Raw genomic sequence first — 12,188 nt, forward strand, 5'->3', positions numbered from 1 at the left:
TGCATTTACATTTTTTCTCTTTAATTGTAACTTAATATTGATAGAGTAATAGTGGCAATCTCTCTCTTGTCTTTAATTAAATATTTCTTTTCGTATTTCAGGAGGTGATCCTTTGGGACAGTTTGCTGTTGAAAATATACAGAATGAATGGAAGGTCTATGTCAAAAAGCCTCTGGACAGGGAAGAAAAGGATAATTACCTTCTCAATATTACAGCTACTGATGGGACCTTTGCAACTAAAGCTGTGGTTGAGGTTAAAGTCCTTGATGCTAATGATAATAGCCCTGTTTGCGAAAAGGTAGGCACAATCTTGTATCTTCTGTGTCCAGCTGCTTCCATATGTAAAATGTAAACTTTCTCTGAAATTGCTTCTCAGGAGACTGACAAATAGGTATTCCTTTTATGCTGGTATTTGGACTATTAAGATAGAATGCTGTCAAAGAAAAGTTATTTCATGGACAGGTTTCTTAAATAAAAATCCAAAAACAATTCGTTGATGTAATTTTAACACTGGATGGGTATTTGAAGAGTATGAGGAGAATTGTAGTACATTTCTCCTGTGTTAATGCATACTTCTCCAAAAGGAATTGTTTTAAGCTGCAGCCATGATAGTTTATATGCTGTTTTTTCTGAAGGAAGCAAAGTCTCAAAGAAGGCTGCGTACTATCACTTAGTTGATGTATTTGTGCATTTCCTGTGATAAGAGTTGAAAAGACAGGAATGTTGTCCTGCAGTTGCACTCAACAGCACCAAAAATCTGTAATCCATAAATGCTTTCTTGTTATAAAGCCATCTACCTTACCAGATTTGATAGTCTGCAAAAATGTACATGAAAAATAAAGAATGGAAAAAACCCAGAAAGGTGGACCCTACAAGATGTATAATTGCCTTACAAGAAAGCCCTGGGTTTTCATAGTCAGCTTTTTTTTTTTACTTTAGCACATTGGGACTTTTCATAGCCATCTTGTTGAACACAGATTTGATGTTACCGGGTGGAAAGGCAAAATCTTTTCTTGTTCTGGGAAGGATCAAGTATACAGTGAGCATTTGATTCTTTTTCTTAATCGATGTTTATATTGGTTACTTCTATATAGATGATTGCAGTTATATACAGACTGGTAAGTCAATGTTTTTAGCTTTTTTCCTTTGTTAATATTGGTGTTATAAGGCTCGGTCCTTCTAATTTAGTGCACATCCCTAACATGGATGAGCTGTAAGAGTGCTTAGTGCCTTTAAATTCTGGGTGGTTTTTTCTTAGTTTTTATTTAAACTGGAAGCTTTTATTTCATGCCGTTACAAAAAAGGCAGGTATCAATTTCTCCTAGGTTGAGTCAGACCTAGAAAAGATGATTTACCCAAGGAGGAAAAAATGAAATTACCTAAAAAATTTTAACTCCTATTTTGGGAATGCATTTAATTATCAGTTAATCAGTTACAAGTGTTTAGAGTTCTTAGCTATGCAGTGATACTCAAGAGTCACTATGGTTGCAGTACTAATTACCTTTCTTGAATAATCTAATAAATGTGAGGTATTTAATTAGAAAATCATAAGTTCTTTTCATTTTCAGGTATTTCATCGTCTAGTTCACTTCATATGTTACCAAACATTCAAAAAGGATATTATCTCATCTGGCATTCCTTCTTTCCCTCCCCTTTCCAAGCTCTACTTATTTCATATGTTTAGTCTTTCAATGTAACTTTTAATCTTGCAGGATTTATACACTGATTCTGTTCCTGAGGATGCCCTTCCTGGCAAACTGATAATGCAGGTATCTGCTACGGACGCAGATATTCGTTCCAATGCAGAAGTTACTTACACACTGCATGGCACAGGAGCAGAAAAATTCAGACTCACTCCAGACACAGGTAATAAAGCTTTATACACTATACAAAATTCCAGTCATCACTTCATTTTATAAAATGTTTTACTATTACATTAAGACGTACATAAATGTCAGTACTTTAAGCTTTCCGTTAAGGGTTAGTTTATTATATAACTGTTTAAAATGTGAGTTTCTACTACATAAGTATTAATAATATATTGAATAGAAGTCAAGGAAAAGGCAAGTATTTCAATATATGAGGAACTAAAGAGTAAATAGGGTAATTGCCCCGAAGCCAGAAACTTCCATGCTGAAGTGACTGGAGTAAAAGTATACTATAAATTTTGTACTGTTTATATTCATTGTAGTAGTAGCAATAACGGTTTATAAACTGAAAATATCTTCACTCAGATTCTCTTTGCCATCATTTGGTTTGGCATAGTAAATGGGATGAGGTTAGATGGAGCAACAAATTTCCTTTCCATAGTAAACACCAGAAGTGCCTCCATTTTTATTGGCAGCATTATATAAACGAGATTAACTTTTAACTTGCCTGACTTTGGTTTTCATGGCATTCATGTCTTCTGGATTATAATATAGGTCAAAGCTAATGCCAAAATCCTGTGCTCTGCAGGCTGCAGTAGACAAGCAGTAAAAAGGGAGTAGTAAACAATATAGGAAAATTTAAATAAGATAAATACAAAGATATAGTGGAAGAAAGATACGGAGAAGGAGATTAGACTACTTCAGTGGCAAAATAAATGAGAAGGATCTTACTTCATTGAGTTTTTTTGACTTTGCATGTCACCTGTGTGCTGTACTAGCATGTCGTTACATAAATTCAGAATTGGTGAGGCTAGAATAATAAACAGTATTTCAGAATACTTTTCTGAATTGGTTAAAAGGAAACAATGACTACACATTGTGCCTGTCATAGTGTTTTCTGTCACATTGGAAAGAAACATGTGTTAGACTTCTAGAGGTTTGTCTGTAGCAGCAAGTTATATTTGATAGTGTGAATAGCTCTGTTTTATTCATTGAATGTTAGAGGAGGAGAGTCAGCTCAACAGCTGTGGAAGGAACATGACTAAATTTCCCAGGCAAACCATACGTGGATTTTACCTTGCATTTTGTTAAAGCCAGAGTTCTAATATTTTCATTTTCTTTCCACAAAAACACATGGATTTGTGCATGTGTACACATTCTCTCTGCACCATCGGGTAGTCTTACTTTAGCTAATTTCTGTTTCAGAGTCATTTGGAAAAAAAAAAAAAGGGAAGAGGATTTTAGTATTTAATCTTTTAAAGCTGAAAAGGCAGGCCACTGACATGCTTTGCCCAAAGTGGAGCTCATTAGTGCAGTACAGCTGTTGACTTAGGCACTGATGAAATTATTGTCAAAAAGAAAATTGTTGTTTATTTTTTCTGAGTACAAAGATTTTAGAGGAAAACATGTTGGGGGTACTTAAGTCTTGCAACTCTCATCAACTTATGTATGTTATTCTGTTTATAGGTGAACTGAAAACATTAATGCCACTTGATCGTGAGCAGCAAGCAGTTTATTATCTTCTAGTGAAAGCCACAGATGGAGGGGGAAGATTCTGCCAAGCTAATATTATTCTGACTCTGGAAGATGTGAATGATAATGCCCCAGAGTTTACAGCTGATCCTTACTCCATTACAGTATTTGAAAACACAGAGCCTAAAACCCTTTTGACAAGAGTGCAGGCAACAGATGCAGATGCAGGTATGCATTCTTTGACCAATACTTTTGTCATGGTCTCCGAGTTACAGTAATGTTTATTTAGTCTTACCCTGAGAGGTGTTAAGTCTTTCAGTGGAACTGACAGATGTTCAATACCTCTCAGGATTAGACTCCTGAAAGATATATTTAGGGCTACTAAATCATGTAACACCTGACTCTCATGTGTGAGTAGCTTGGAAAACATCCCTTTTGTGTCTCTGCAAAAAAGAAGAGAGGGGAAAGAGACAAAATAGAGGATATTTTTAGTGTGATAAGCTATTAATGTTATGATGGGTTAGGTCTGTCCTTTTACTCCTGTTGTAAGTAAAAGGAATATTAAGCCGTGTCTGTTAGTGTAAACGTGCATTCATGGATTTTGTATGTGTGTTTCTCAGACTAGCCATCGATGATCATACCATAAAGAGAACGCTGGTCAATTGTAGCTTTATGTATACGCTACCCTGTTAAGATTTTTGCTGCCTCTATCTTCACTGTTTAGTTACAAGTATTTAAGTGAACATGAACTGAAATGACATTAGAAAGAGTTTGTTCTTAGGTTTTGTTGTAAGGAATACAACAGCATAAGGTCTTTTTTAAAGGTGTATGATTTCCATGTATCATCAGTTTATTAAATAATTAATATTAATTAATAGTTGCCTCAGTCTCGTGAAACAACCAACCTGCTTTGTGCTATGATAAAGCTAGGTTGCTGAATTGGAAGGTAACAGACAGATGTTTTCACAATTCGCTAGTCTTTGAGGCTCAGGAGGAGCTTGGCCCCAAAAACTATGGGTGTTTTGTTTGTTTCTTTTATACAGAAATGTTGCCAGAAATTATGTTCCTGTTAATTTTGGGACATGGTTCTTAAATAAACTTACTGGAATTGAGACTAGTTATTTGATGCAGCCTAACTCTCCCATATCCTCCCACGTTATTTATAAGCCTGCTAAGCAGATGCTGTTGTACTAAAGTTATAATTAGATTTATATTACTAATCGTTTCATATTAGCTAGTACTGTGACTGTAGCAGAACGATGCTTCATGTTTTTTGTGTGGCAGAAAATCGGTGCAATGAAGTGTTAGCTTAATTTTTTAAATCAGATTACATCTTTTTGGAAATCATTCTGCCCTTCAGAGAGCAGCCTTTAACTCTTGCTGAAATTTACTTTAACGTGAATGATAATATTTAGCATGCATGTTTTATTTCTGTAGCTATCAGATCTGTTATTATGTTGGTGTATTTTAATGGCTGCTTCATACTCTGCAATTGTTTTAAAAATGCAGGGGTGAACCATAAAATCCATTATTCACTGATGAACTCTGCAGAGGGCCAGTTCTCTATTGATGAATTCTCTGGAATCATTCGGTTGGAGAAGCCTTTGGATCGGGAATTACAAGCTGTGTACACTCTAACTTTGAAGGCTACAGATGAAGGTTTACCTAGAAGACTGTCCTCAACAAGTAGTCTTATAGTTTCTGTTTTGGATATAAATGATAATCCACCTGTATTTGAGCACAGGGAGTATAGTGCAAGTGTATCGGAGGACATTTTGGTTGGAACTGAAGTTCTCCAGATCTATGCTGCAAGCAGGGACATTGAAGCCAATGCTGAAATCACATACTCAATAGTCAGTGGGAATGAACATGGAAAATTCAGCATCAATTCAACAACAGGTAACGGATTACAACTGTGAATATACTTTAGGCTAACCAAGCACAGTGCCATACTGTGTTCTACAGTAGTTCAACTACACAGGTTATGTATAATCTGTGTGCATCATCCTGGCTGTAAAGCCAGTGCTACCGTCTGTTCACCCATATTGCCAGCACACTTACTAGAGGAGTGCAGTAGAATGTAGAATAAGAACTTTATTTGTTGCTGCTATTTATTGTTATTTGGATTAGATTCATTTAGCTGGCAAGCGTAAGAGTTTCCTAGCTGGAATATTCCCCACCCTGGGGGCAGAGGGCATGGAAAGACATAGTTCTGTAACGATAGAAGCATAATAGTCTTTTGACAAAAGCTATATAATCAGAATGAGTGGCCAGACTTGCTAAAAGAAAGATCAGAAGTTAAATTGATTGGGAAAACTAGTCATTGGTCCACAAAGACAGTAATTCTAGAGGAGTTTGATATGGCATTAAAGAGAGGTTGGAATATTCTGTTCAATCATATATCCAGCATGACAGTGGAGATTTTAGGCTTGCATGTTAGTCAGATTTAGTCTCAGGAAGCATTTAGGTTCTGTGGAGAATTTGTCCCTATTAATGACAATTCTTTGTTAAAAATCAATATACACCTCAATTCTAGTTTTGTTTTCTTATATAGTTCCTTTTCTAGAGTTAATTTCAGGTAAAGTTTGGGGGTTTTTAAATAAGATTTCTACCCAAAAGTTAATAGTAATTAATTATACCAGTGTAATTGAAATTAGTTCTTCCAGCTGCTTTTTCCAGTGTGCGCGCTGGTACTATGGTATAGAATTACTTTGCCAGTTTAACTTCTTCACATACTTGAAAGGAGGAAAAAGGTTCCAGGAAAACATTCTTCCAGCAGCAAACTAGCGTGTATGTTGGGGACTGCACTACCTTAATTAGTCGGTTAAAAACTCACACTTTAACTCAGATATTTCTATCAATCAGAATTCATGGTCAGACACTTCTGTTACTACCTCTGCATATTCCATGCCTGACCTTAATGCTGGTTGCAAGGAAAGTCAAGTTCAATGTCATTTCATATTTTTGGTTAATTTTAATTGAAAATTAAGAAAAGGACATTTTCTAAACACATTTTTTTATTTTTCTTCATTTGTTTCATTACAGAACGTGAGCCAGGTGGTTTTAAAGTGTGAGTCTTTCGTAGTAACGGCAGAAACTTCTCACCTTTTTACTTTTATGTGTAAAGCCTGATCATTTCACTGTGTAGCCCCAGCTTTACAGTGACAAATCAAGCCCTGAAGAAGCAGAGTATTTGTCAGACTAAAATCAAAAGTTGCAATATATAATACTACAGTAATAGCAGAGTTTGTGTGAGGGATTTTGGTTTTTGTTTTTTGTTTTTTTCTTCCATAGGAGCCATTTTTATTATTGAGAGCTTGGATTATGAAAGTTCTCATGAGTACTACTTGACAGTGGAAGCCACAGATGGAGGCACACCTTCATTAAGTGATGTTGTAACCGTGAATATTAACGTAACAGATATCAATGACAATACTCCAGTGTTTAGCCAAGACACTTACACTGCAGTAATCAGTGAAGATGCTATGCTTGAACAATCAGTCATTACAGTACGTATTGGTTTTTTCCTTTGAAATACTCTGTCGTGACAATCGTGCTTTTAGTCTTGAAGGAATAAATATTGATTTGAGGATGGACATAAATGAATAGATAAGTTTGCCGCTGAGTGAATTGAATATTTATTTTGAAAAAGTTTCAGAACCAGGGACTTGAGATGCTATGGGAAGGTAGATGATATTTTGTGATATATTTGTGTTCTCCTCATGAGAACATGACTTAATTTTAGAAGAAATTCAGGAAATTAAGGGATGTTGGTATGTTCTATTCGGATGACATTTCTCCTGAGAACTATGAAATGTGTTAGACCAAAACAGTTGTGCTCCTCTTCAGGATGTGTTCATCTGAAAGATGATAGAGTCTCTTTTGACCTGTTTTAAATGAGACTGTAATGTCCCTTAGGTTATGGCAGATGATGCTGATGGACCTTCAAACAACCGCATTCGCTACGCAATTATAGATGGCAATCAGGGAAATCCTTTTACAATTGACCCTACCAGGGGTGAAATAAAAGTGACTAAACTTCTAGACAGAGAAAAGGTAAGCTTTTGATGCTTTTTGAGCAGTTGGAATTAATTTAGCGATATGTAATTGATGACCACCATTTTTTGGATTGTATTTGTAAATTACCATTTCAAGTGTTCCAAAATTAATACAGCTGTAACAAAGTGAAAGCATCTATTTATGTCCATGCTTTTTGGGGTGGGGACATCTACAGGAGGAAGAGAAAGGATTAAATATATGAAGGCAAGTTTTACTGGGGGGTGGCACTAAAATATTTCTTCTTTAAAAGGAAAGCTGTGTTTGCTACTCTTTGCTCCGTAGTGAATGTTTGAAAATTTTTTTTTTATTATTTTGTAGATTTCAGGATATACCTTGACGGTTCAAGCTTCAGATAATGGAAATCCACCTAGACTTAACACAACCACAGTTAATATTGATGTTTCTGATGTAAATGACAATCCTCCAGTGTTCTCAAAAGGAAACTATAGTGTTATCATCCAGGTAAATACAGATAGCGAAGTAGTCAAATCAATATTGGAGTGTTAATTTGTGACTTGAAAAATTCTGCAAGATATGATAAACCTAATGCTCTGATTTTATTTTTCTGTATTTTTAATTATTTAAGGTTGTCAATGAGACTGCTTACCTGAATAAGTGTTAAGGGTTACAAAATTCATATTGTGCAGTCTATTTAGAAACTTATGTTGCAAGTTGAGCGTGTTCTTTTTTCATGTACTTCGTGTGTGTACATGTGTATATATATATCTTATACATTGCATTTATGTTCATAACGTTCTTAGCATCATACAGGTAGGTTAATTTTGCTATTTCTTTTAATCTTACAGTTACTACTTAGAAAAAGATACTTTGGGTACCTATTACTGTGAAGCAAGTGGTGTGCACTGTGGCACATAGTTCAAGACTTAATTCCTATTGGCCTCCTCTGGGATCAGAAACAGTTAAAACAGGAGTAGTGTTTCATATTGCTACATACCAATCCTTTGACTAATTTTGCACCTTAGGATGGTAGTAGTGGGCCAGATTCTCAAATGGCTGACACGTACTTGCCTGATTCAGAAAACTCTCTGCTAAAGCAAAGATAGCAGAGGCAGCATCTGTACTTCTTGTCTTCCTGAATCCAATAGAGAATAAATGGAAGGGAACAAAGGAATTGCATTAAGACCTTTATACTAGTAACGTAAGTGAGCTCAATCCCTTGGGTCCTTTTGCTGTTGCTGGTGCCTGGCCTTGTACAATAGATAAGTGGGGATCAGGCAATGTTATCTGGTGCACTGTGCCATCCTAACATACCACTTCTGTTTGAGACTCTGTGCATGATTTGTAAAAGTAGCTTTCTGAAAGAGGACAAAGTGATTCATCACTACCCAACATATACAGAGTATGCAAGTAAGATGTCCTGGATCTTTTTTTTTTTTTTTTTTAAAGCAACAGATTTGTATGTTTGTGTGCTGTCAAATGTATTTTGCTTTCCCCAATTACAGTCTTTCTTGAAGTGAATGTTAATTAATGTATCCCCTAAAACTGTAGACTATATAGCCAATGTCTGTAATGTTTCCTTTACTCAATTAAAAAGGAAGACCTCATGTTTTATAGTTCATTCATATCACCCTGTCCCAGTATGAGGGTAGCAGAGAAAAAGCTGGAGGAGTTGCCCAAGAATGCTGGTGTGCATTTCCTGATATATTGGAGATGGACATTTTTGGACACAGTTGGAAATGTGCTTAGCTATTATGAAAATCAAATTACTTTAGATGTCCAAATGTAAATATTTGTATTTTGAAATGATGGTCCTTGTCTGTTTTGCTGAAGGGGAAAAAAGCTTCAGCTGCAATATCTGATAATTAACTTGACTTATTCTCTCAAGAACAAAGAGTATGCTTGTTATCAGGAGTTTTTGCAACTGTGAAAGGGGTAGCATTTCGTTATTGTTGTACTTCACAATAACGCTTCTACTTTTTTTTGCATTTAAAATATGTATATATATTAAAAAAATCTGGTCAATACAGTATAGCACAAATTTAAATTCTCTGGGAGAGGTGTTACAAGTGTTAGATAATGGGGGGGGGGGGTATGTATCACATACATGATAAACCAAAGTGTGTGAAGTGTCTGTGAAACCTCAGGCATTCACAGGGTGCAAACTTGAAGGGATTTTATGATGCAAATTTTAAAACCTGGATTTCATATTTTAACCGGACTGCAGCTGTAGCAGCCACAATTGTAGTCAGAACACTAATTAGGGACACAAGGGGTCAGATGGAGGAGCCTGTTTTTCTAGTCCTCCCAACAAAGGCATTGGATTATTCTTAACAGGTGTTTTAGCTAAATTGGAAATCTTTGATGACTTGGTAATTAATCTACAATAATCTTAATTCAAACCAAAAGTGCAAAAATGTAAAGTTTCAAGGCTGAGCTACTTTTAAAAATATAAGACAAAGTTTAAAAAAATGAAGCTTAAAAATGTACTGCCTTTCTCCTTTTACTGGTTTCATCGTTACTCTCGGAGGGTAGTATTTTTTCTTAAACAATATTGTCATTCTGATTTCTCTTATACTGATTAACTGGCTTTACAGTAATCTGATATTTAATTTTTTTTTTCTGTTGTATAAAGGAAATCAATGTTAGGCTATATGCTCAGTTATAACAAAACCAATGTGATTGTATTATGCGTTTATAGGAAAACAAGCCTATTGGATTTAGCGTGCTACAGCTAGTGGTGACAGACAAGGATTCTTCTCACAATGGCCCTCCTTTTCTCTTCACTGTCCTGAGTGGAAACGAAGAGAACACTTTTCAGATTAACCAGCAGGGAGTACTGACCACAGCTGCTGCACTGAATCGCAAAGTGAGGGATCACTATTTACTTCATGTCAAGGTAGGATGCACTACCTCTAGCTGTTTTGCGTTAGAAGTATTTAATTAACTTTTCCCACTCATGCCCAATCCACCATTTTTTCCTGCCTACCCCTTGTCTTTCTGTTACAAGATCCTGACATGCCAAGTAGTCATTTGAGGCACGTTCCTTGTAGTAACATCTTCATAGACAACGTCTGTTGATTTAAATGGAAATCTACACAGGTGTAACAGTAAGCTGAATTAACCTCATGGTAAGGGTAAGGTGTAAGTGAAATGTTAACTGGGTGAGCGGTCTTGATTAAGCCCTTTGCCTTTCATGTGGGATGCTGGAAAAGCCAGCAGGGGACAGGTCCCTTGAGCCACCTGCTATTGGCTGCAGACTTCCTCTTGCCACTGTCACTTGGACCCTTGAAGCTGTGAGCTGGACTACACTGATACGATGGAGACAGGGATAGTGAAGGTTGCACATCGCGGCAGTACTGAAATATTTTTCTATAGTGCCACATTCTTTTTCCAATGGCAATTGAAAATATCTTTCTTTAAGTTTGGAAAACCAGGTCAGTGGACCTTTGTCATAGCATTGAAATCTGCAGCGCAGTACTCGGAGATCTCAGAATCTTGCAGTGGAAAACACGGCATAAAACTCAAAAATGACCTTGAAATGCTATAATATATGCCTATATTTGCCATGGTTGTGCAAAAAGACCAGACCATGTCCAAAAATCCAGGTTGCGTTAATATAGCTAAGTTCTCTAAAATAGTTTTTTGTAACCTGATGTAAGAAAAGTTCAAACAATTTTTTTTTAATCTTATCCAGTCCTTTTTAATTCAGTTATAAATTAAGCAGCTGTGAACAGGAGACTTAAAATTGGTAGGCTAAAAATAGCTGGCCTTAATTCTTAAACTTCATTTCCAGATTCATGTTTTAAGAAAAATTCTTAGCTTTATTTTTACATGAGGATTTTCTTTAAATCTCCAAATTATTCTCATATGTAATATTGCAGACAATTTCTGAATAAACATGCACTTGCAGAGTTTGAGCAGTACTGTCTGTATCAGTGTATACTGAATTCTGTCCACATTGGGACAATAGTCGTGGTGTATTTACACAGTCTATCTCTTTTCTTTGGGGAAGGAAAAAAAATTCTCACAGCTACTGTCGTTTGCTGGTTGAGTCACTAAAACATGTTATCAGGAGCCATCAGTATAAGAACCAGCATAGATAAAGGTTCTATTTAAATGTAGTTTAGTTTAGGTTTTAAGAATTGAGATTAAAAAGGGGGCAGGGAGGTATGTCATTCCTCTGTGAGACATTTTTTTTCTCAATGGTGATCTGCTAATTAGTGGTGGGACAGATTAGCCTTCAAGGTACCTAAGCGATGGCTCCATTGGCCTTCCTAGGCTGCATGAGTCCGAAACAGCAGTAGAGCTGGGCTTTGTCACACTTGCCTGATAGGCTTTCCAAGTTCTATACTGATTCCCCAAAGTTGCCTTTTTGTTTAGGGAAGAAGAACCAGCAATGTTTTTCCTGTATGTGCAATCAGTGTAATACAAGATTCTTATGTTTTATTTTATATTTTCTCTAAGCAGTAACTGATTTCTATTTATTTTGCTTCTAAAACATCTTCCTGTGAATGCATGCACAGGCAATTATGTTTGTTCTGTGTAGACTGTTACACTGTCTTTGTCATATTTCATGATTTAGCTGCACCGTTGGCCCTTCCTAATGTACCTGCCTTTTCTTAAGTATGAGGCACCTATCTAACACCTTCCTCTGGGTGGAATCATGCAATTCTTTCATTTCACTTCCTAGCCTGTAGGGTGCTTGTAAACAGCCTGTCAGTACTTAAGCTATCTTCTCTTTAGCACAGCACTTGAAAAGTGCCTTTTTTCTAGGGAATGAATAAGGGCTATTTTAATGGCATCCAGTAGCTAAACAAGGGTCTTAAA

General features: G+C 36.1%; 1 protein-coding gene across 4 annotated transcripts in view; it reads left to right on the forward strand.

Annotated features, from left to right (window-relative positions):
• FAT1 (FAT atypical cadherin 1) overlaps positions 1-12,188 on the forward strand; it is a 112,480-nt gene that overhangs the window by 84,868 nt on the left and 15,424 nt on the right. For all 4 annotated transcript variants that reach the window (XM_076336351.1, XM_076336350.1, XM_076336353.1 and 1 more), the window contains exons 11-18: positions 102-298; positions 1,713-1,866; positions 3,336-3,569; positions 4,851-5,240; positions 6,636-6,850; positions 7,260-7,397; positions 7,719-7,862; positions 10,060-10,257. In XM_076336351.1, coding sequence (XP_076192466.1) covers positions 102-298; positions 1,713-1,866; positions 3,336-3,569; positions 4,851-5,240; positions 6,636-6,850; positions 7,260-7,397; positions 7,719-7,862; positions 10,060-10,257 — 1,670 coding nt within the window. The remainder of the gene's footprint in view (positions 1-101; positions 299-1,712; positions 1,867-3,335; positions 3,570-4,850; positions 5,241-6,635; positions 6,851-7,259; positions 7,398-7,718; positions 7,863-10,059; positions 10,258-12,188) is intronic.

The sequence above is a fragment of the Aptenodytes patagonicus genome, chromosome 4, assembly GCF_965638725.1.
Source record: "Aptenodytes patagonicus chromosome 4, bAptPat1.pri.cur, whole genome shotgun sequence".
Taxonomy (NCBI): domain Eukaryota; kingdom Metazoa; phylum Chordata; class Aves; order Sphenisciformes; family Spheniscidae; genus Aptenodytes; species Aptenodytes patagonicus.